General features: G+C 38.6%; 1 protein-coding gene across 11 annotated transcripts in view; it reads right to left on the bottom strand.

Moving 5' to 3' along the window:
* MAGI1 (membrane associated guanylate kinase, WW and PDZ domain containing 1) overlaps positions 1-26,928 on the bottom strand; it is a 679,526-nt gene that overhangs the window by 243,824 nt on the left and 408,774 nt on the right. For all 11 annotated transcript variants that reach the window (XM_030801832.1, XM_030801827.1, XM_030801834.1 and 8 more), the window contains exon 2: positions 16,725-16,841. In XM_030801832.1, coding sequence (XP_030657692.1) covers positions 16,725-16,841 — 117 coding nt within the window. The remainder of the gene's footprint in view (positions 1-16,724; positions 16,842-26,928) is intronic.

The raw sequence follows: 26,928 nt of genomic DNA, 5'->3' as shown, positions 1-26,928 counted from the left end.
ATTTCTACTCATCAGATACACAGACATATTTTTGCAGTTTGAGCACCTACTATGTGCCAGAGCCTCTCTTGGTGCTTTTCATGTATTATGTTAATTAATTCTCCCTACAAGTCTATGGGGATGATACTATTGTTCCAATTTTATAAATTGCAAAACCTCGGGAAGAAACTTATCCAAGATCACAAAGCCAGAAAATAGAAGGGCTATGAATCAAACCCATATCCTTCCACATCCAAAACCTATGTTTACTCACCAACCACTGCACTGTGCCTCTCAGTGCCCTGAAGGTTATTTTACTTTTACTTTCTTTATTTTTTTATTTTGTTTATTTTATTTTATTTTATTTTGAGACAGGATCTTGCTCTGTCACCCAGGCAGGAGTACAGTGGCACAATCTTGGCTCACAGCAACCTGCGCCTCCCAGGCTCAAGCAGTCCTCCCACCTTAGCCCCCAGAATAGCTGCGACTACAGGTGTGTGCCACCACACCCGGATATTTGTTTATTTATTTGTTTATTTTCGAGATCGAATCTTGCTCTGTCACCCAGACTGGAGTACAGTGCCATGATCTTTGCTCACTGCAACCTCCACCTCCCAGGCTCAAGTGATTCTCCTGCTCCAGCCTCCTGAGTAGCTGGAATTACAGGCACCCACCACCATGCCTGGCTAATTTTTGTATTTTCAGTAGAGATGGGGTTTCACCATGTTGGCCAGGCAGGTCTCAAACTCCTGACCTTAAGTGATCCACCCGCCTCAGGCTCCCAAAGTGCTGGGATGACAGGTGTGAGCCGCTGCACCCGGCCTGGCTAATTTTTGTATTTTTTGTAAAGATGGGGTTTCACCATGTTGCTTAGGCTGGTCTCGAACTCCTGAGCTCAATCGATCCACCCACCCTGGCCTCCCAGAGTGCTGGGATTATGGGTGTGAGCCACCACTCCTGGCCTAAGACTGCTTTTCCTGACAATTCTCTTGAAACCCAGATTCTGGTCAACACTGATATGGGTTTTTTAAGCAAGCTCCAATAACTGCCTAAGTCCTTACGATTTTTTTCCCATTCTGACATTTTCTATATCTTTTGAAAATATATGTATATGTTAAATACATAACAATAACATAATTCACTGTAATATGGTTTGGGATGCCCAGGTAATCCCCAACACTCATGAATCTAGTGTGCAAATGGACATCCAAGAATAGTGCCTCCCTGTCAAATAGCTGGTACCTACCCTAGTCTCTCGCAGAGAACATTCTTTTCTCCTGACTTTCCCCTTCCTGCTACAAGTCACACCACTCCCTGAAACTGCTATTGTATCTGCCCCTGAAGCAACTTTTCAACAGGCAACAGTAAAGGCAGGCAACGCCCCTGTTAACAGAAGTGGCATCTTCATCGCCTCCAACTTCATCCTCACTCCCATCGTGATCCTTACGCATCACAGCAGCCCCCATTACATAAAGTGCTTACAGGAATCCAAGCACTGTGCTAGGCCTCACAACAGCCCTTTAAAATAGGCATTGTTATCTTTGCTTTGCAAATGAAAAAACTGAGTCTCTGAGAAACTGACAAGGGAGTGAGAGGAAATAAAACACAAAGCCCACTGACTATTCTTATGTGCTCCCCACTACTACCCTGAACAGGTAAATTTCTTTAATTGGGTCCTATGTCTATATTTTATCTTATTCTCTGTTTTTCGAAACTCACTTCTAGTACTCATTTGTTCCCATTACAAGAAAAATTTCTTAGGAGAACTGATATGACCTCAAGTGTTCCTTTGAACAAATCAGGTGCTTCGGCGTACTGTGTATTATGCATGCGGCCACTGTCTTTCCTTTTGTACTACAAGTATAAAAAAGAGAATAGCACAAAAGAAACGGGAAGGAAGAAAAAAATGTCAGAATAACTTAATGAACTGTTCATCTAATTTAAGAATAGATTTAAAAAAAATTTTTAATACTCCTTATGCCATCTGTGTGCCTGGAACTATGCTTAGGACCTCACATACATTTTCTCGTGTGATTCTCACCACAACCTACAAAGCAGGTATCATTAGCCCCATTCCATAGAAGCAGCTCAAAAAGATCAGACAACCAATGCAAGCACAGCCAATAAGCAACAGAACCAAAATTTAAAACCCAGTTTTTTCTACAAATCAGAAAACAAACAACAATCCGATTAAAAAGACAAATGGGGACCGGGTGGAGTGGCTCATGCCTGCTATCCCAGCACTTTGGCAGGGCAAGGCAGGCGGATCACCTGAGGTCAGGAGTTTGAGACCAGCCTGGCTAACATGGTGAAACCCAGTCTGTACTAAAAATATAAAATTAGCCAGGCGTGGTGGCAGGCGCCTGTAATCCCAGCTACTCGGGAGGCTGAGGCAGGAGAATCAGCCAGGAGGCAAAGGTTGCAGTAAGCCGAGATTGCGCCATTGCACTCCAGCCTGGGCACCAAGAGTGAAACTCCATCTCAAAAAAAGAAAAAAAAACAGACAAATGGAAAAAGACTTGAATAAAAACTTCATGAAAGAGGATATCCAAATAGACAATAAGCATTTGAAAAAGCGTTCAATATCATTCTACATCAGAAAAATGCAAATTAAGATCACAATGAGATACCCCTGCACATCCACCAAGATATGCAAAAATTTAAAAGACTCATAATACCAAATGTTGGTGAGGATGAGAAGCAACTGGAACTCTTACACGGTGTAGGTGTGAGTGCAAATTGGTGTAACTACTTTGGGAACTATTTGGCAATATTTATTACAGCATAACATATGACTACACTGTAATCCAGCAATTCTACTCCTAGAATTGTGCACATATGTCCATTGTATAAGAATGCTCACAACAGTAGCTAAAAACTGGAAACAAATCAAGAGAAGAATGAGTAAGCAGATCATGGTATATTCATACAATCAAAGACTACACAGCAATTAAAAAATCAAACTACTGCTACATTCAAACTACATGGATGACTCTCAGAGAGTAATGTTAGCAAACAGAGTTAGAGAAGAATACATACTTTATCATTCCATTTATATGAAATTCAAAGACAGGCAAAAATAATCCAGGGTGATAGCATCAGAATCGTGGTTACTTTTGGGAAGGAAGGGAAGCGTTCAGTAAGAGCAGACACAAGAGAGCTGCTGAAATCCTCAGTGTTCAATATATTGACCTGGGTAATGGTTATATGGATGAGTGTGCGTGTGTGCATGTGTGCGTGTAAAAATTTATCAAACCATGCACTTAAGATTTTTATAACTTGCTATATTTATTTTATCTCTATCTCTTTTTTTTTTTTTTTCTAGAGATGGAGTCTTGCTCTGTTACCCACGCTGGAATGCAGTGGCCTGATCTTGGCTCACTGCAACCTCTCCCTCCCGGGTTCAAGCAGTTCTCCCACCTCAGCCTCCCAACTAGCTGGGACTACAGGCATGTCCCACCATGCCCAGTTAATTTTTTGTATTTTTAGTAGAGATGGGGTTTTACCATGTTGGTCAGGCTTGTCTTGAACTCCTGACCTCAAGCAATCCACCTGCCTATGCCTCCCAAAGTGCTAGGATTACAGGCATGAGCCACCGCTTTTTTTTTTTTGAGAAAAGGTCTGGCTCTGTTGCCCACCCTGAAGTCCAGTGGCATGCTCATAGTGCACTGCGGCCTCGACCTCCTAGACTCAGGTGATCCTCCCACCTCAGCCTATTGAACTGCTAGAACTATAGGTGCGCACCACCATACCTGGGTAATTTTTTGTAGAGGTGGGGTCTCCCAGTGTTGCCCAGGCTGGTCTCAAACTCCTGGGCTCAAATGATCTGCCCACCTTGGCTTCCCAAAGTGCTGGGATTATAGGCATGAGCCATCATGCCCTGCTTCCTTCATTTTTTTTTAAAGGGTCTCTGTTAGAACCCGCATATGACTAGCCAAGCAATTGTTCAAAATCGTTGCATTCTACTGCCAGAATCTGGAATAAGAGAAAGAAACAGACCATTCTGAGGTAGAAGGAAAGGAAGGAAAGAGAGAAGGGGAAGTAACTGGGAGAAGGGAAGGGGAGAGAGAGAGAGGAAGGGAAAGAGACTTTGATGTGCCCGGACAGGCCAGACCTTTAAGTATATAATACAAATTCAGAACAAAACAGCAATTATCATATCAACAAGATTTTTTTTTTTTTTACCTACTCCATGTTCCTTAGATATCTAACTGTTTCTTGATTTATAAATGATCCACTCAACTGTGAGCTAAGAAGTTACAAAATTCCCCTACAGCATCCTTGACTCAAGTGGATTGGAATGGGGTATCTAATTCTGAAGCAATGCATGAGACTGAATGCCCACCTTTCAATAGCTCACCTCTGGGAGAACTAGAATTGAACATCAAACAAAAAAGTTAATGAAACCTGTATTAGCCACAAACTTCTATCCACTGGGGAAAAAGCCATGTAGATTCCTAGAATTAACTAGGGTCAGGCAGGCAACACTGACAGAATTCGAACCGAATTTCAGTCCACCTGATGATTTCACATGATGTCTTATTTCCAACTCATATTATACATTTAAAGAACACTTTACCTACAATTCAGGCAACACTTTTTTTCAAAATCCCAACTGAAACAGATGTATCTTTTTTTTTTTCCCAAGTCACTAATTAAGTGAACTTGAGACTGTGTAAAGCCAATTCGAGACGGAAATAAGGAATATGTATCCCTCAAGTCAATGGATGAAATCTTAGAATACAGAAACTGCAACTCCAATAATTCTGTAAGGTCTGTTTGTAATCTTATCCTATGAGACGGGAAAGGAGAAAAATGTCATGTTCATTTAGGTACATATATAGTATATAGTATATACACAGCAGATAGTATATACTATATAGTATATACACACTATATAGTAGATAGTATATACTATATAGTATATATACACTATATAGTAGATAGTATATATACTATATACACTATATATACATATAGTGTATATAGTATATATACTACATACAGTATTCCATCTATGCTGTATATACATATTGGTATATATGTGTGTATATACGTGTAGTACTATATACTATAGTATACACTATATATACTACACACAACAGCGTACACAGTATGCATACTATACACAACAGCGTACACAGTATGCATATATACCATACACAACAGCGTACACAGTATGCATATATACCATACACAACAGCGTACACAGTATGCATATATACCATACACAACAGCGTACACAGTATGCATATATACCATACACAACAGCGTACACAGTATGCATATATACCATACACAACAGCGTACACAGTATGCATATATACTATACACAACAGCGTACACAGTATGCATATATACCATACACAACAGCGTACACAGTATGCATATATACTATACACAACAGCGTACACAGTATGCATATATACTATACACAACAGCGTACACAGTATGCATATATACTATACACAACAGCGTACACAGTATGCATATATACTATACACAACAGCGTACACAGTATGCATATATACTATACACAACAGCGTATGTAGTATATATACTATATACATACACAGTATGTAGTATATACACTATATATAGTATAGTATACTATATGTATATGCTATATGTACATATATGTACACTATATACTGTATGCATACACTATATATTATACATATACTAGAATATACTATATACAGTATATATACAAATATACAGCACACTGTATACTGTATATACATATATAGTATATATGTATGTATACTGTGTATATAAATGTATGTATACTGTATATACAGTATATACAGTATACTGTTTATACTGTATATATACTATATATACACACATGTATACACACATATATACTATATATGTATATACAGCAGATAGAATACTGTGTATATACTATATACTCTATATACACATATATGACACTATATATACTATACTAGTATATACAGTATATATATACTAGTACTATATATACTATACTAGTATACTATATATAGTGTCATATATGTGTATATACAGTATATAGTATATGTTTATATACTGTATGTGTATACATACATAGTATATATTTATATACTGTATGTGTATACATACATAGTATATATACACACATAGAGCCTGAAGAAAGAAACAGTGTTGGTTATTAGTGGGGGTTCTTGTAACCAACCTGACTGAGCTACAGTCCTATGCGATAATTGTAAGCCAAGCCACTTAACTTTATTAGCCTCAGTTTCCTCATCAGTAAAGATACTAATAGTAATTATTTCCTGTACAAGATTTCTACAAGTATTCAATGGGAAACTATAACGAAAACACTTAGCATAAACTTGGTATTCTGTAAGTGCTGGATTCTTGTTTTAATATGTGCACAATATCTTTCCGGCTAGTCTCTCTGTACTTTAATGAACACGATCTATCACGGTAGTAACAAAATCTCAATTCTAAGCTAAAAACACTGATATAAGTAAGGGGGAAGAGAGACAAAAACATAACATTCACATATAATCCCCTTTTTCCCAAACTATAATTGTTTATTTTTTATTTTTTGGTATAGGTTGATTTTCCTTTTATAGAAAATATCAAATTTACAGAACAGTGCAAGAATAAGAATAGTACAAATAACACCATACACACTTTACTCAGACTTGCTGGTTATTAATGTTTTAACCTGCCAGCTTGTCATTTGTCCTCTCTCTCCCTCCTCCCATACATAATATACTTTTAACCATTTTTAATGCCTTGTAGCCATTTGAGCATAAGTTGCATCATTCACCATGGCCATTTACCCCTAAATACATTAGCATATATTTCCTTAAAATAGTGACGTGTTATTGGTTAATTTTAAATGCAATAGAAAAATATGTCATTGATCATTTTAAAAGTCTACTTTATTCATATTGTAGTGAAAATAACACAATTGACATTCTCTTGTTTAAATTTTGGGCAGTTCATTCCCCAACACAAACTAGGTAGGGCAATCGGAACACAACTGGTGAAATTTCCTTACTTGGACCACAGAAGAAATACACACAATCCACTATAGAAGCCAGAAATTTTATGTTTATTGAACACATTTGATACAAAGACATTTTTAAAAATATATTATTTCTCATTCTCTTGACTCAAATGATTCTTGGGAAACTAAAATATCCTTTCCTCAAAATAAATAATACATGGTAAGGATACTGTGAAAACTTTCATGTGCCTTCATAAATCATCATGGAAATTGCTTTATAATTGCAACAAATCTTGATGAAAAATGTCAGCTAAAATTATAAAGCAATTAAATAAATTAACATGACTGCCAAATAGATATATTAGTATCCTACACTCAGCCAAATACTAATCCATATGTTATTAGGAGGAGACTCTTTTTTAAAATTTAATATGTTAATTTTAAAAAATGGTCTTTGAGGTGATGGCAGGCAGAGAAATAAACTAAGAGCTTGGACTCTGGAGGTGGTTAGAACTAGGTTTGAATCTGAGTTCCATCATTATTAAACTGTGCCTCCCTGGAGATGCCACTACCTAAGCTCTCCGCACCTCAAGTGCTGCACTCATACTACAGAATACAGAATACAGGACTGATAACACGATGCCCTACGGGGTTCAGAGATGGCTAACAAAGCTTGTAAATCACTTAGCACAGGGCCTGGTGCATACAGAAAGTGCTCGATTAATGATAGATGTTATTATTAAGTGGTGAAGTCTGATCTAACATGTTTTCACAAGAAGATTATAAATTACCACAACTCTAATTAAATTTAATCTGAAACTCCCATGGCTTTCCCTTTTTCTACATCCCTGAGAACCTTAAAGAACACCAGCCAAACCATGTTTATTTGAATCTATTAACAGACACATATAAATCAAGTCCAGTGTTATGAGCTTTTACGTTTGTAATTTTTTTCCCATTTTTTCTCCAATAGGACTCTATCCACTCAGCAACTATACAATGGCAATTAGGGTTAACAACATATAATAAGACATACAAAGAAACAGAACATTGGGGAATTAGCTGATGCTGGGAAAAGGCAAAAAATGTGCTGTTTCAAGCATGCCTATTATTGGCTAAATCATCCAATTATTAATCTTCACTATATTCTTGCCTGGCATCTAGTGTTGGGTTACTCAACAAATGCCGAAGTCAGTTTTTTAAAACTTAGCTTGTTTAAAGAAAAAAAAGAATCTTCATGTAAATAAGGCCTCAAAGCCTAAAGAGAAACTGAAAAGAGTGTTTGGGAAGTCATGCTAGAAAGGGAAGGGAAAGGTGTAAGGAAGAAGGATCAGTCTTAACAGAGGGCCTACGAAGTATCAAGCTCATGGCTGGGTGCGTCCATACTTCTTCAAAACATCAGTAAAGATAATGAGGAAACTGAGTCACGGGAAGCATGAGTAACCTGCCCAAGCCAACAAAACTGGTGAGTGGTACAGCCTGCCAGCCTCTCAGGTCCACCACACCCGAAAGCCCATCACATCTGAATGTTCTAAACTCAACAAGACAAACACTAATGACACACAGGGCAGGGCATGAGTCCAAGTGTACTATGCTGAATGGGCTCTGAAAGGTGGCCTGAAGGTGCTGGAAGGGGCTTTCCAGTGGTTCTCTTTTCCATTACATACACTATTGTGCTAAAGTAAACTAATAGTACAAATGGCTGTAAAATGCAGTGGTTTAAGACAATAACTTTGGGATCTATCAGATTGAAATCAAACTCAGCTCTGTAAGTAAATGCACTTGAGCCTCTATAAATCTCATTTTCTTCATTGGAAAATGGATATAATAATAGCTTACACTTCAAAAGATCAAGAGGATTAAAGGAAATAATGTAAGTAATGTGTTTAACAGTTCCTGACATATTGGGCATATTCAATAAACACAACTTGGTTTTTTTAAAAAAGGTATCAATTTTTAAATTAGAAAGCATGGTGTCAGATGAGTTAGCCTCTCTGCTCCCCCTTTACCTCATATGTAATGACAGTAATAACTACCACTAGCATCATGGTACAACTAACCAAACAATATCTGTAAAGTACGTAGGCTCTCTACTGACAAAGAGTGATGAATGCCAGCTGCCCTGTCTAGTGCAGAATTTAGAATTTCAGAGCCGATCTTAAAGCTTTAAAAAAATGGCTCTAGATAAGCTCTAAGGAGAAGGATTGATAAAATACCTAAGATCAAAAACAGAAATAAAAAAGAGCCAGGTATGGTGGCATGTGTCTGTAGTCCCAGCTACTCTGGAGGCTGAGGTGGGAAGATCACTTGAGCCCAAGAGTTGGAGGCTGCACTGAGCTATCATCATGCCACTGTGTACTCCAGCCTGGGAGACAGAGTGAGACTGTGTCAAAAAAAAAAAAAAAAAGAAAAGAAAAAGAAGAGAAGAGAAGAGAAGAGAAGAGAAGAGAAGAGAAAGAAAGAAAGAAAGAAAGAAAGAAAGAAAGAAAGAAAGAAAGAAAGAAAGAAGAAAGAAAGAAAGAAGAAAAAGCAAGCAAGAAAAAGGTAAGTAAGGTGGAGTATCAATAGATGTAACTGCCAGGCGCGGTGGCTCACGCTTGTAATCCCTGCACTTTGGGAGGCCTAGGCGGGCGGATCACGAGGTCAGGAGATCGAGACCACGGTGAAACCCCGTCTCTACTAAAAATACAAAAAATTAGCCAGGCGTGGTGGCGGGCGCCTGTAGTCCCAGCTACTCGGAGAGGCTGAGGCAGGAGAATGGCATGAACCCGGGAGGCGGAGCTTGCAGTGAGCCAAGATTGCGCCACTGCACTCCAGCGTGGGCGACAGAGCAAGACTCCTTTTCAAAAAAAAAAAAAAAAAAAAAAATCAATAGATGTAAGTGACATGGACTAGAATAAACAAAGCCTTGTAATAAATGGCATAATCCACCAATCACAATGTCAGTTTCATTACTGACAAAAGCTACAATGGAGAAAATGGCTTTACATCTTTGTTAACAAGGGGATTGTTAATAAATCACCCCCAAAATTACACTTACCAAACCCATTCCCCAGCAAATCTCAAAACCTCTGTCTTCCCCGTGAGACCCGCCCAAAGAAGATTTCCAGCAGGGATGGACAGTGAATGCACGCTTCCCTGGGATCAGACAGAGCCCCCAAGAGAACAGGAAGTGTCACGGTCAGGAATGCCCAGGTCGTTCTCATAAACTCACTAACAGGAAAACTCACTTCTCCCCCAGCAAGAGGTAAACAGAGATTCCACGCTTCAATGCTCCTGAAGGGGCACTGTAGAAATGCAAAGTGGTTTTCTGCTCTGAGTTGTCACAAATATGGGGGATGCTGCTGGCATTTATAAGGAGGGTTCCAGGGATGCTCCAAGTTCCTCAATGAATAAAACTCCAGAATAACAAAGAACCTTCCCGATTCCCTCACCACCTTCCAGTGCTCCATCGGAGAGTCCCATGGATAAAAATGTGTTTACACTTATCTGAGCCAATACTCTAGCTCCAAATCACATCTAAACAAAAAGTGTTGTTATCTAATCTCATGATTTTTCAATTTGGCACAAAACTCCTTGCCTGGACTATTACCTTACTTTGTAAAACATAAATCATAGCTCACCTTATACACGGTGAAATAGGAAATCATGTATCAGCAGTACAGTGATACCCTTGACACAGTAACACCTTGACATGGGCAATCTTGTGTTTAAAGTGATTTCTATGTACATAGTTTGTGCTAAACATTATGAGGAGTATAAAAACAAATCAAAAGCATAGGAATTCATTGCTACCCATGAATGTCCTCTGTTGGAACATCCTCTTACACAGGACAATTTGGACAGAACCATATTTAAAGTCACAAATATATGATGGACAAGGGAACCTCACACCACAGTAAGAAACATTCACTTCTTTGTTCTAATGCTTGTCTTCTTCAAGGAAGCCCAACAGCAAACCAATGGACAGCAAATAAGTGTCGGTGGAGAAGGACAGGTGTAAGCAGTCAAGCGGTGGGTCAGTAGGTGGAACGAGTCTCCATATCACAGACTAGCCAAGAGCACATGGGAAAATACAGTCATGATGGGTAGAAGAGAAGGGGAGAAAAAAAGTAGAAAGCTGATCAAGATAAATGTTGTTTACATTATAAGCAACAAACATCTGTGGTTAAATAGAAAAGAGATAGAGTCAAAGAGTTCAGATCCTTAAGAGTTTCTGTACTTTAGATGAAGCCAAAGTTAGAGATGACATGATAGAGAAAGAGAAAGGGACACAGAGAGATATCCTGACAGAGAATCCAGTACACAGTAGGTATCCAAAAGCTGGACAGCTATTGCTATTGTTACTAGTCACAGTTTTGCCACAGGCTAGGTTTTGTAAAGGCTAAAGCAATCCTTTTACTCAGCCCTTAGTTTAGATAGAGGACAAAGGCAGAGAAACAGCAACAGAGAGAAAGTTTCCAGTGACCTTTATCTCTTTATCTGATCAGTCCTATGATGCTTGCAGAACTCTCTAGTTCATGAGTTATGATCGGAAGCATTCCACCAGCATCTAACACAACCTGAACACAGGTATGCACATTCCAGGAGACAAACTACTTTCCAACATCCAGTTCTTTATCCTGAACACTTGCTGACAAATAGGTCTAGTTCATGTCATCAGCTCTAATTGTCAAAGATCACAGGAAAAGTGGTTGATTTTAGGCAAGCCATACTGGAAACAACTATGTTTAAGAGAAAATTGTAAGTTCAAATAGAACTAATGGTAATTTATGGCCCCACTTAAAATAATAGGCAATGATAGCAGATGTTAAAATGGCCTTTTGAATATGGCTATCATACAAAGACCAGTACCACCTATGTTTACCACATCAAATTTAAATTGCCTTGTAGATCAAACACATGTAATCCCTCTGTAAAGTCCTTTCAGTCAATGATCAACACCTCTTAGACCGGTTACAACGGTCTCAGTATTGGGAAGAGCCTTGATGAACAAAGTGTTAAGCTGCAGAACAAAACTGACTCTTATCCTTTCCTCTTTTAGGCGACCTTTGCTTGAAAAGAAAGATGACAGTTGAGCCCAGAAAAGTGAGGAGGAATGGGAGGGGCACTGTTCAGCATTCCAGAGAACCAGCACTACTGGATGAGTTGTATCTCCTTTTGACAGCAGCAGTATAGTAAATGACAAGCCCTGTCAGTTAATGCATTTATCTTCATGGGAAAAGTGGCCATTCCAAAGCAAGAATCTCAGATGTTGTCACATCAGCTAGGACAAGAAGTCATAAAACAAGAAGGCTATCAATGCAAGAGGTATGGTGAGATCTAGACTACAATTGGGAGGAGCTGTGAACAGGCACTCCAGCTCCAAGCTCATGGGAGCTTTGACATTTTTCTTGTGTGCTTCGATTACCAGCCAAGTAATTAGTGAAGTCCTTATCAGTCATCTATGACCCTTTTTGGGGCTCAAGACTCTGACCTTCCTTTTATTCTGAAAGCCTTATGGTCAAAGCAATTCTGCTGTTTTTCTCAAATGCTAAGTAAGGAAGAAAAAAATAAAAGAAGAAAAAGAAAGAACATCTTTTTCCATTTCTTCATTTGTTCATTCGTTCAACAAATACTTATCCTATAGTCCAGGCGCTAAGCTAGGAGTGGCCTGGTCACTCAGTTAGATATGCTGCCTGACTCATGAAAGTTAGCATCTAATTAGGACAGGCAGGCACTACAATCAGGCACAAAACAGGCATGAAGGAGGTCACGGAGTGCAGCTTGGGGAGTGGGGGGAGGGCAACAGGCCCAATCTGCAGAAGCAATGGAGGACTTCGTGGAGGAAGTGGCATCTGGCTAAAATTTAAAAAGAAGACTGTGAACTGGTCAGATAGATAGGCAGTGAAATAGGAAAACATAATATGCACCCATTTATAAGAAGACACAAAGTGTGTTTGGAATATGAAGTTTGTAGGGTTGAAGCGCAGAGTGGGAGGGGTTGGGAATGTGACCAAAACTGGAGGGGGAGAAAGACAGAAATATTAGCCAGATGGTTCTGAGGAATGAGAGAAGTAGGCATGTTTACAAGCATTGCAAACTCATTTATTGTGGTTTTTCCACAGGTAAACAAAGAAAAGATCTAATGGAAAATAAGATAAACTTAGATATGCTAAGAAGATCATGTAATGATTTTTTTGAATCTGAATAATCATTATTAAAATTATATTGTACATACCAGTGAATTACTTGAACATCAGAGAGAATATACTTATTTTTAAGGTATTGTGCCTTCCATTGCTCCCAAACCCAAGACATAAAATGTCATTATTTTAAGCAACTAGAGCTCTAAATTCAACCATCAGAAACATTTTTTTTTCTTTTACTCTCAACAGTCTGTTTGTATATTACTCTAATCAGACTATTAATAATAACACTCAACTTGAGAGTTACAGAGAACTGGTTTAACCCTGACCATGCTACCTGCTGTGTGACCTTAAGCAAACTATTAACTTCTGTGAGCCTCTGTTTCCTTTAATAAGACTCACCTTATAGGATTGCTATGTGTATCTGTAAGACAATGGTTGAGTCAGTACTACTATTTCCATTTTACTGAAGAGTCAACGAGATTCAAAGAGGTTATATGACTTGTGCCAGGCCACACAGCCAGCAGAGCAGCCCTCAGACTTCACAACAGGCCCCTGAACTCATTCTGCATCTGCATCTCTTTTCTGTTGGGTTTTTCTAGTGCTGTTTTCAATGGTAAATATAATTAAATTTCAACTAACATGCCCTTTCTTCTTATTGTAGAAATAATAAAAGTTCTTGAATAAAGGGAAAATAAAAGGGGAGTGGAGAATAATAATAACCGTAACAAAAATAGCACTGGATGAACACTTTAAATGGGTAAATTGTATGGTATGTGAATTATATCTCAACAACACCATTACAAATTGTAAAAAGTAAAATAGCAGCAGATGAGGAATGAGTAATATGGCATTTCAAATGGTACAATTTTGAGAAAGTTCAATTTTGTTGCTTCATCTTTTGGCCAGTAAAACAGGGGTGCTATTACCTACATTTCCTTTGCCAGAGAATTAAGATAAACTGAGCCCTAAGTGGTAAAGTGTGCTATGATGCACATACAGCTCCACTACATTATGGCAATGCTAAAAATAACCTGAGAATGAAAAAGTTTTATTTCTTCATTTCCAATGACCCATGAGCCTCCTAAAATGTACAGGGAAAGATGTATACCCCCACCGCAAGCACCTGTTCATGAGGTCATCTCTCCTCAAAATACCGAAGTCACTGAAATGTCAGTGGCAGGAAGTTCTGGAACATACAGATTACACGAGCCCATTTCCCTGCAGCACATTTACATCATCATCAAGAGAATCCATTCCCCAAATCCATGGCTTCCTAATCCATTAGCACAACAGGCTGGTGGAGAGCTTGGCTTTCTCAGTCACATGGGCCATAGAATCAAAATAAACACAAATGTGGCCAGAGTAACACAAGTCGAAAGAATCCCAAGTAAGCCCCAGTCTACTCATGTTCAAAGGCACACACGCTCCACCACACTCCAAAACAGACCTCTTCTGAATTTCCTTCCTATTTTATGTAGGAAGTGTAAAATGAATTGTTACCTGTTTTCTCTTTCAGTAGGAACACCATTTCTGCTTTCCAAATTCCTGATTTACTGCTTTCACAGCCATAAAACATCAATGCCAAGGGGCTTTATACAAGCAAAAACAAACATGATTTTTCCACTGTTTTTAAAAGACAGAGTTCGTTTTTGCCCCAATTCCTACAAAGTGGTAAGCTTAAAATCAAGCCATTTAGCTCACAGTCAGGTCCAATAAATCAGTGGAAAAAATAAATGGGAGAGCATGCCAAAATGTAACCATGGTAACACCACAGATGCATCAAGAAATGGTGTGCTCATTTGCTTCATCCCCATTTCTTAAATTGGAATCTAAGTAGGGGAAAAATTACACAGAGAACAATCATGATTCTGCAATTACTGATTTCTGCAAAACTGTATTCAACCTGCCGTACTATAACTTCAGAGGCAGCTACAGGGCAGCTATGAAAACAGCCCTAGATGACATAAGAGTTAAAAAGACCAGATATGCCACTTACTGACCCTCCCTGTGACTTTGTTTCTTCATCTGTAAAATGGGTGTTAAAGACCCCCAACTTCAAAGGGTTACTATAGGAGGAATGCCTGACAGTGCAGAAGAGGCAGGGCAATGGTGAACTCAGGAGACTCGAAGCCATGATCACCTTTGGCTTTGATTTTATTGGCTTCCTCATTGCCTCAGTTTCTTGATTTGTAAAAGTAGAATGATAATCCCTGCCCTACCTATGTGATTACCATTAGGAATTAATTATTATTAAGCCAAAATATAAGAAATTACTACGAGATTATTACTAGGACTACAGTTTACAACTTCAATGCTAAAAGACTAAAAGAACTGAGGACCACAAGTTCACATTAACACATCATCACAACCTCCTCTCCGTCAAATGCAACTTAGCCACTCCATGGACAGAGGCAACCTTGGGGCCCTGTCCCACGTTACTTGTAGCAAACCTCTTCTCCCCTCAGAGCCTCTGTTTTATTAATGAGCAAAATGGAGAGCCAGGGGCTATTGTAGAATCTGATCTGTGGAGGTTATCATCTAGAACTATATAGTCTAAGTCCTTTCAGATCTACAGAATGCCTTCGATTAGTTCTGCTTATTCTTTTACAGTAGTATCAGAAAACATTAGCACTCTAGCATATCATTTCCAAGGTTTTGTTTTTTTTTTTAAAGAAAACCGTTTATAGCAAACAAATCATAGAAATAAACAAGGTACCTTGAACATTAAATTATTCCTCCTTTCTTTAAGCTGGTTTAAAAAATGGTATGTCTAGGAAAATAAATTCCAAACTTTGAAGGACTGGGTGATAGAGAGGAGAAAGGAAAATTCTAAGTAATAAAACCAGAATCATTCTTTCCTCATATTTTAAAAGAAATTAAACAACCAGGAAAACAGTGTGCCACAGTACAGTGATACTTCACTACAACGGAGCTGCCAATTTATCCACCCATAGACAGACAGACAGGCTGCCTTTCTTTACACAGACACTGTGCTTTCAGCATTCCTATGTTCTGTGTCTTGTTTTTTCAGATTTGGTGTAATCTAATGGTTTGGGGTTTGGATTTTTTTATCTGTGGAAATCATTTCTTTGAACAAAATTATACATAAAATCCTGACTTATGAATCTGATGAAGTTGGCCAAAAGGAGAACCCTGGGAAGGAAGAGAGAGCCCACTGGGGTATTCCCTTCACTGGGGGTCTCCACAAAGGTCAGTCCGAAGGCCACTGGACAGGTCTACTCAATTAATAACAGCAAAGGTTAACATTTATGGAGGCTTACGGCACACCATTACCTTACAAAGTGCCTTCTGCGCCTGATCTCACTGACTCCTCATAGCAGTTCCATGAAGCTAGTATTACTGACATGTCCTTTCCACTAAAGTGAAAAGTGGGCCTTACAAAGGTAGATAATTTGCCCCACATTGCAGAGCCATGACTGAAACCAGGCACACCACGACACTGTGTTATTGAATTATGATTTGCTTGAGTTAAGGAGTCACTCAGTAGGCCAGGCACCAGGTGTTCCAGAACCAGATGTTGAGATCTCCTTTCTCCCCTGGACTTTTCACACACACACACACACACACACACACACACACACACACAACACCCAGCAGTGAGATGCCAAAGTCTGGCTACTTACAAGGCACAGCATGGCGGTAAAGGTTATCCCTTATGGTCTGCTGGAGCTCATGATCAGGAGATCCCTTCTGGAACCGCTGATTGAGAAAATGTCGCAGGTCCTTGTTCAGCCTTCCTCCTGCAGGAAATACATAAAATAGACATACCACATCAACAACAGGGCCTCCTAAAAAAGGAGTAGCCAAGAACTGATTGCAAGAAAGCCACAGGATGCAATTCTAGCCTGCCACCCCTAGTCATTAGGAGGACGTACTTTAGATTTTCCTCTGCAGGGGTAAAGTCAAGCAAGAACGTCATAAAGATAAAACAGCACTGGCAATGCATTAATTTGGAGATCCTATCTCACATAATAACAGAAGGCCAAAATATCGAAGTATTTAAGGTAGGCTATTACATTTAAATATGTGCCAGACACTTGTAGACATTATTAGTAGAAGCGTAAATTACTGAAACCTTAAAGAAGATAATCCAGCAATAACTGTCAAATCATAAAATGTTCTTTGACCAGGGATTCGAATGGTAGGAATTTACTCTACAGGTATACTTGTAATCTCTTCAAATTTCCATGAGCATTTACTATAGCTTTTTTTATTTTTTTGATTTTTATTTTTTGAAATGGAGTCTCATTCTGTCACCCAGGCTGGAGTGCAGTGGCGCGATCTCGGCTCACGGGAACCTCCACCTCCAAGATTCAAGCGATTCTCCTGCCTCAGCTTCCCGAGTAGCTGGGGTTACAGGCACCCACCACCACACCCAGCTAATTTTTGTATTTTTAGTAGAGACAGGGCTTCACCACGTAAAACAGGCTGGTCTCAAACTCCCGGCCTCAAGTGATCCGCCCACCTCGGCCTCCCAAAGTGTTGGGATTACAGGTGTGAGCCACTGCATCTGGCCCTACTATAGCTTTTTTTATGACAGTAAAAAATAAAAACAAAAACCTGGAAACAACCAAAAGGGAGCAATTAAAGCACAATGAACCCATGTAACAACTACTTTGCATAAGCTAGATTTTGATGGGTTGATATTGGGAGAAAATGTGTGGAACTGTGCATAATGTCTGATTCCTTTTCTGTAAAACTGAATTTGGAAAAGGAGAGACTGGGTAATAGGAGGAATCACAAGAAAGTTTTAACGACAATTTCATTTACGAAAAAGGACTTGAGCTGGGGATAAATAAGTAGGCTTCACTCTTCATCACACAGACAGACAGAGAGACACAGACATAGACATCTCCCCATCCTGGGTTGCTTTTCAAACACTAAACGTATGTTGCTTTTGTTGTTGTTGTTGTTGTTGCTGTTATTGTTAAGCATAGTTATCTAAGTGAGTCTGTGTTTGTTTCTTTGCAATTCTCTACACTTAAGAGAACAAAAGAAAAGCTAAAAATATTATATTATCACAAAAATGTGTCATAGAAAAGAGACACATTTTAAAAAACCATAATCACAAATTACAGTGTACAGGATCAACAGAGGGCTTGTAGATCAACCTAACCAGCATTCACTCTTAACGGAGAAAGATGCTTCAACGACAGCTAAAAATAACTAGGCTGAGACTGTCTTTCCATTTTTAGACAAGATACAAATTAGGTAAGAGCATTTTTAGCCTTAGAGAAACAATGCAGCAACCCAGGAGTCACATGAGCTACAAAACTCATGTCTTCAAATGATAACTTCCCTATGGTCAAAAAGAGTAAATCATGAGGATGACAGTGATGGTTAAGATGATGATATTTCCTACCTAGGGCAGGAAACTACTGATCTTTACTTTAATATCACGTTCAATATAAGATTCCAGCTACACCTGCTCATTTTGAAATAGATAATAAAACCCAATTTGAGCTATTTTATTTGGTATTATATCTACTGTTACAAGTGGCCAAAAGGAAAATACATATATTCAAACCAATCTTAGGTCATTCAATCATTCATCAAGTATTTACTGAATGAAGACACCAACATGCCACATGAACCCACCCTCCAAAAAAATCAGCACAAGGTTTGAACAGACAGTTCACAATGGAATATATGTGACTATTAAGCATATAAAAAGATGTTAGACATGATTAGTCATTAGAGGAAAAACAATAAAATCACAATGAGATCCCACTGAATAACTACTTGAATAACAAAAATTAAAAAGATTGAAAATATCAAGTGTTGGCAAGGTTGTTGAGAAACAGGAACTCAAATATACTGTTTAGCAAGCATATAAAATGGTTCGTCCTCTTAGGAAAACAATTTGTCAATATCTTAGAAAGTCATACCTTCAACAGCCAAGTGACCCAACAATTCCACCCTTACTTACATGAGAGAAATGAAAACAAGTCCACAAAAAAAAATCTTGTAGATGAATCTTCACAGCAACTTTACTTACAAATAGCCAAAAATTGGAAACAACCCAAATGTCCATCAAAAGGTAAATGAAAAAGCAAACTGTGGTATAATCAAGCACTGGGGTGCTACACAGAAATTAAAAGAAACTACTAATGCGTGCATTAATACTGATGAATCTCAAACACAGAATGTTGAGCAAAAGAAGTCAGACACAAAAGATAAAATATTGTATGATTTCATTCGTATACAAAGTTTTGGGATAGACTAAAAAATTTTGGAACAGACTAATTTATAGTGAGAGAAAACAGTTTAGTTGTTACAGAGAGCTGAAGGTAGGTAAAAACTGACTGCAAAGGGCATAAGGGAATAAAATCTATGATCTATGGGTCTTCTCCATTGGAAATTGAGAAAACAGGATGAAGGACTTCTACACGATTTCTATATATGGAGAACTCTATACACGGGGCCTCTATATTATTTTTTATAATACCTTGTGAAAATATAATATTTTTAACATCAGCTTTTAAAATGGGGAGCACAAGGGAAGATTCTGGAGGAGATACCAATATAATATTTTCTTTTTTTGAGATGGAGTCTCATTCTGTTGCCCAGGCTTGTGTGCACTGACACAATCTCAGCTCACTGCAACCTCTGCCTCCCAGGCTCAAGCGATTTTCATGCCTCAGCCTTCTGAGTAGCAGGGATTATAGGCATCTTCCACCACACGCAGCCAGTTTTCATCTTTAGAAATATGAAAGTAGAGATAGGGTTTTACCATGTTGGCCAGGCTGGTCTCGAACTCCTGCCCTCAAGTGATCTGCCCACCTCGGCGTCCCAAAGTACTGGGATTACAGGTGTGAGCCACCACTCCTGGCCCCAATATAATATTCTTGATTGAGATTAATAACATTGGTTTATATATTTGTCAAAATTCACAGAACTGTATACATAAAACAAGTATGTTTTATTATATGTAAGCCATACCAATAAAATCGATTTCAAAAGCTTAAAATATATACAATGATTGGATGACTGGATGAGTACCATGTGTGAGTCAATGTTTAGGTTGCGTAGTTCTCTCTTTAGAGAGTTGAAGTGAAGGAAAAAGAAAGTAAATCTAGGTAGTTAAGCCACACGTGCCTACTTCTGAATCCTGGCTCAAGTTTATCAGCTGGTGAGTCTGAGCACAGGGCTTAATCTCTGAACCTTGCTTTCCTCAACTGTAAAAATAGAACACTGATGTAATATTAGCTCTGCCACAAGATTTTTGTGCGGATTAAATGGGATGATACATTCAGACAGTGTCTGGCAAAAAGAAAACACTCAGTGAAAGATGGAAATTATAATTATTATGTTGTTGAATGGACGACTGTTGAGGTGAGGGGGCAAAGAAAGAAAATCAATCCAAACATGAACTCTTACTCTTTTTTAAAAAAATCCATGCAAACCAAATTTATTCTATTGCCTTAGAAATAGCCAGAAACAAAATATAGACCTACGGACACTTGGATGAAAGGATATTTCTAGTGTTTCTAGAAGTGAATAAAAATCTACTTGTGCTAAAATAGTGTGGACCTACGTAAACTTATTAATAAACATTTAGTGTGTGGTTAGTGTATTCCAGGCATTGTGCTGGAGCTGAAGATCAGGAAATGAAATCAACTAGTAAGTCACTGATAGGTGATCTCTCTACCTGCTAACTCCAGCTTGGGGTATAAGGCACTCTAGAAATTGAGTAAAAAAATAATGTTTACCAGCAAAATTCCCATTGCCTGCAATGTAGGGTTTTAAATTTCTCTTAGGTGACAAGAGTTCTTGACATTAAAAAGACACTAACAGTTATCATTTGAGCCATGGCAAAGATGTCTATGATATCCCAAATGCTTAAATCAAAAGCAACATTCCAAAGGAGTTTTCACATACACTATCTTTTTATCACACATATAACAAAGATTTTTACATCCTTATGGATCATAGGTGGTAACTATCAAGATAAACCAGGGGCTTATAGATTGGAAACCATTTTACTTTTTTTATTTTTTTGGAGACAGAGTCTCACCCTATCACCCAGGCTGGAGTGCACTGGTGTGATCATGGCTCACAGTAGCCTTGACCTTTCAGGCTCAAGCAGTCCTCCAGCCTCAGCCTCCCAAGTAGCTGGGACTACAGGCATGCACCATTATGTCCAGCTATGTTTTAAATTTTTGTAGATACAGGTTCTCACTATGTTGCCTAGGCTGGTCTTGAACTCCTGGGCTCAAGCAATCCTCCTGTCTCAGCCTACCAAACTGCTGGGATTACAAGTGTGAGCCACCATGCCCCACCTGGAAGGCATTCTTAAGTATAAGCTCTTGGTTTACACCTAAGCTTATATTCAAACTAGCCAAGGTAGCTGGAGTTTATGGTCATCAAACTAAAACTCCCCTCTACTGCAGATGTGCAAAAAGACAGAGTTTACTATGCTGCCAGTTAACATTTACTCTGAGTTCCATGACATTTGGACACGAAAAGCCTCAACCTTCACATTCTATTAAACATACTGTACATTTTGGCATCTAATCTCAAATTAATTGCCAATTATTCAAGAGACATGTCTATAAATTGTCTACTAATCGTCAAGGGCAGTGAGCCAATAAAATAAGGTGGAAGACAGTTTGTCATAGCATCTTCACTTTCTTTGAAATTCAAGATTTGTTTTGTAAATAGAAAAGAGAACATAGTCAGAAATACAGTCATGCACTGTAGAGCAAAGTCCCAGTCAAAGCCGTATGTACCATGGGTCCAAAATTACAACACTATTTTTTCTGTACCTTCTCTATGTTTGCATATGTTTAGATACACAAATACTTACCATTGTGTTACAAATGCCTACAGTATTCAGGAAAGTAACATGCTGTGCAGATTGTAGCCTAGGAGCAACGGGCTATACCATATAGCCTAGGTGTGTAGTAGGCTATACCAGCTAGGTTTATGTAAGTGCCCTCTATGATGTGTGCATGACTAAATCACCTAAGGCCACATTTCTTAGAATGTATTCTAGCCATGATACAACACATGACTACATGTAGAGCTTTTTCCAAGACAGGGGTTCAGAGCTTATTGTAAGACAATTTTATATTTTAACTGAGGACAATGGGGCTTAGATGCTCCCTTGATTTGCCATTATTTTATATTTCTGTATTTTTTCTTTCTTTTTTTCTTTTTTGAGATGGAGTCTTGTTCTGTCCTCCAGGCTGGAGTTCAGGGGCGTGATCTCGGCTCACTACAAGTTCCGCCTCCCGGGTTCACGCCATTCTCCTGCCTCAGCCTCCCGAGTAGCTGGGACTACAGGCGACCGCCACCACGCCCAGCTCATTTCTGTATTTTTAGTAGAGATGGGGTTTCACAGTGTTAGCCAGGATGGTCTCGATCTCCTGACCTTGTGATCTGCCCACCTCAGCCTCCTAAAGTGCTAGGATTACAGGCCTGAGCCACTGCACCCGGCCATATTTCTGTATCTTATCTATATATCTGGAATTCTGTGTCTTTTAAATTGACAGCAATATAACTCTGCTTTTTTCACCCATATGAGTTTACAGAATGTTAACCATGTTTGTTGGATGTAATTTTTCTTATTTTTAAATGTTGTATAATATTCAATATTAAAATAACCCAAAATTTATTTATCCTTCATAGACAATTAAGCTATTTCCAATATAAACAATGCTGCTATAAATGTCACTGTAATGCCTCCCTCCCCTAATTTTTTTTTAGCAAATGTGTGAGGTTTTTCTCTCTAGATTATCTAAACCTGAAAATGGACATAGATATCTTTGACTTGTCTTAACATTTCTGAATTCATCCCCAAAATGGTGCTGCCAATTTGCCTTTTTATAAATAGTTTTGGCGGTCCTGCTTTCCCACACTTAGGCCAACATTTGCTATTGTCACTATCTTTCAGGTCCCCAAGACCACTCCTGATTGGATGATTCACTAGGAAGATTCGGAGGACTCCTTATATAGTTGTACTCATGGCTACGGTTTATTCCAGCAAAAAGATACAAAGTAAAATCAGTAAAGGAAAAAGCCTCACAGAACAAAGTCCAGAGAAAATCGGGTATAAGTTTCCAAGTGTCGTCTCCAAAAGGCATCACACAGGACATACACACATTCCCCAAAGAACCCATATGAAAAGCTGCCCACCGGAGAAGCTCCTTAGACACCCAGGGCCTGGGAGTTGGTCATGTAAACAGCCTTTGCCTGGCACAAAATAAACCTCCAGACTCTCGGAAAAAAAAGCATAAATGATAGCATTTGGGCATACAGTCTACACATAGTGAGCCACTCTTACCGGTTATCAGAATAGAAGAAATTCCCTGAAATGCAAGTTCCCAGATGCCAGCCAAGGGCCACATTAGCATTCCATCCAGGTGCCACTAACTCTTTTCTGCACATTCCAACTTTATAAATGTTTCCCAATCTACTAAAGATAAAATGATATCTTGGTGTTAGATTAATTTATAATTATTGATTACAACTGAGAGTGGGCATTCTATTATAGTTGTTAAATTGTCTTTTATGTTTTCCTTTCTGTGACTTGCCTGTTCACATTTCTTATATGTTTTCCTATTAGGTTATCTAGTTATCCTTGATAAAGAGATATTCTTATATATTCTGGATAGGGTTCCTTTAGCACTTATTTATGGTATAAATTTTGCCTGTCATTATTTAAACATAAAACGATCCCCTAATATAATTAAGTTGTGTCGTTTCTCTAACTTTTTCTCTCACCTGCCAACTCTTACCAGAAGCATCTTTTCAAGGTGATGGATGATGAGGGGACCCTGCTTGGACTGATCTCTATCTCCTAGGATAGAGATCAGAAAAGGAATGTTGCTCAGTAGAAAGAGTCTTTGTGGTCAAGAAACCAGGTTTCCCAAGAGAACACTTTTGAGTCTTCTTAATGTATCCGTCTGTGACCGAGAGGGCAGAATACAGTTCGCTGTGTGTACTGCATGTGCTCCACAGCTACATCCACATCCAGAAGGTCAAAGAATGGTATTTCATTACAATTAGAATTCACACTTTAATACAGTTCAGATTTTCAATGCTGAGGAGAACTTGCATAAGGATTTTGAACTAATCACACTTTCAGGTGATTCTGCTTTAGCACACAATTTCTTCAAAAAAATGATGACAGTTGTAGGAAAAGTCCATTTATTAGGGCAACAACAAATGGTTTGTACTGCAGTGGTGCTATTACAGCAAAAAAAAAAAAAAAATCCATCAGATCAGCACTTCAGTTTTATAAAGAATAGGATTTTTTAAACACAAAATTATAAATTGAAAAACAAATTAGCTTATTTTATAGTCACTCAAACTTACAATCCAAAATTCATTTAAGTGAGCTTTATCTGAAAAGGATGTTTGCTACTTGTTTTTTCTAATATATTTTTCTATATTTTTTTCTTATTGTAAAAGCAATATAAATCACTGGAGAGTTACCCTTAATAGGTGCAGAGTTTCACTTGTGGATGCTGAAAAACTTCTAGAAATGGTTGGCGGTGATGGATACACAACAATATAAATGTACTTAATGCTACAGAACCACACACTTAAGAAAGGGAAAAATGGTCAACTTTATGTTATATCTATTCAACCACAATGAAAAAGCGATATGAATTAATCACAAGATTTTAAAAATACACAAACGTACAACAAACAAAGTTAAAATCACCTGTGACTTCATTTACAGCATAATTAATATTTTGGTACGGTCTCCTCTGTATGCCTACGTACCTATAAACATATATGCACACTTATAATACATTAATACATTTGGGGAGTTTCACTCACTAATTCAACATGTATTTATTAAGTGCCTAGAGCTAAACACCCTGTGAGCCCTGAGGATGAAACAAGGACAATACAGAGCCCCTGAGCAGCAGGGTACATGCCTGCTTTAGGAAGGATGAACAGACATGACCTCCAGGCAGAGACAATTGTTAAGGTGAGAACTAAAGGAGGATGAGAGGCTAGCTAGGTCTGCAAAGTGTTGGGGAAAGACTATTCCAGGCAGAGTAAACGGCATATGCAAAAGTTTCGAAGTAGGAAAGAGGTTGGTATGCTAGAGAAACAGCATGAAGCTCAGATAGAGGGTGGCTCAGGTTGAGGTTAAAAAGAGAAGCACGAGTGGATAATGAAAAATGTGGTATCTATACACCATGGAATACTACTCAGCCATAAAAAGGAACAAAATAATGTCTTTTGCGGCAATCTGGATGAAGCTGGAGGCCATTATTCTAAGTGAAGCAATGGAAAACCAAATACCATAAGTTCTCACTTATAAGTGGAAGCCAAGCTATGAGGACAAAAAGACATACAGAGTGATTTAATGGACTTTGGGGATGTAGGAGGGGAGTCTGAGAGGTGGGTGAGGGATAAAAGACTACACACTGGGTGCCATGTGCACTGCTCAGTGACATGTGCACTCAAATCTCAGAATTTACCACTAAAGAACTCATCCATGTAACCAAAAACCACCTGTACCCCAAATACTACTGAAATTTTTAAAGAGAGAGAGAGAAGCAGTGGCCAGACAATTCTGTGCCTTGCAGGTCATGATAAAGAGCTTGCATTTTATTCTACATGTGTGAGAATGCACTGAGAGGATTTGAGTCATGGAGGTAGAGGACGTGGTCTAAATATCAAGGTTTCTTTTGCAGTTGTGTAGTGTATACACACACGCAGGGTCATGTGTAGAGGCGGAAGTCAGAAGAAGCCAGTAGAGCTGATCACACAAGTCCTGAAGTGGCCTGGACTAAGGGAGTGTCTGGGAAGAAGTACAGGAAGGGGCAGAGAAGAGATGTAATTTAAAACTGGAACTGATACGGTTTGGTGACATAATGGAGGAAGACACCACATGCAGTGGAGTCAAAAAGGAATCCAATGTTTGTGCTTAACTGGTAATGAACAGCTTTGAGTGGAATACAGAGATCTATTAGGTATCTTTTAAGGGTAGGATGTGTGGGATCATGCCACATATATGGATTTATTTCTACATTTTCTAACAAATAATTCATAAGCATTTGCGATATTAGTGTACAAAAATATAGTTTTAAGGGCTATGTAGTATTTTATCTCATCAATTCATCACAACCTATTTAACCTATTACCAATTAGTAGGCATAAAAATTGTTTCTACTTTGATTATCCTCCTTGAACAAAATCTATCTGTGTAATTCTGATTATCTTCTTGAGATCTTTGAAATGGAGATATTGAAACAAAAAGCACAAAAATGTTTAATGCCCTTGATACAAATTCCCTCCAGAAAGATGATATTAGCTTTCCTTCTTCCAGCTTTATTTTAAATGGCTCCGAAGTAGGTACATAAACTCATGGCAATATTATGAGTTTCATGTTAATAGACATTTGCGGCCGGACGCGGTGGCTCATGCCTGTAACCCCAGCACTTTCGGAGGCTGCGGCAGGTGGATCACATGAGCTCAGCAGTTCGAGACCAGCCTGGCCAACATGGGGAAACCCCACCTCTACCAAAAATACAAAAAATTGGACGGGCATGGTGGCAGGCACCTGTAATCCCAGCTACTTGGGAGACTAAGGCAGGAGAACCACTTGAACCCGGGAGGCAAAGGTTGCAGTGAGCCAAAATCACGCCACTGCACTCCGGCCAGGGCAACGGAACGAGAGTCTGTCTCAAAAAAAAACAGACATCTGCATGTCTTTCTTTAAAACAACTATTATACATAATGCTGTAATAAAAATCTTTAAACATAAAATTTACTGAAATTTCCTAGAAGTAGAATTACTAGACGGATGAGTATGAATATTACTTTAAAGGTTCTTGATAAATACTCACAAAATGCTTT

The sequence above is a fragment of the Nomascus leucogenys genome, chromosome 21 (assembly GCF_006542625.1).
Source record: "Nomascus leucogenys isolate Asia chromosome 21, Asia_NLE_v1, whole genome shotgun sequence".
Taxonomy (NCBI): domain Eukaryota; kingdom Metazoa; phylum Chordata; class Mammalia; order Primates; family Hylobatidae; genus Nomascus; species Nomascus leucogenys.
Note: the sequence above shows the minus strand (reverse complement) of the source record. Positions and strands in the feature narration are given on the sequence as shown.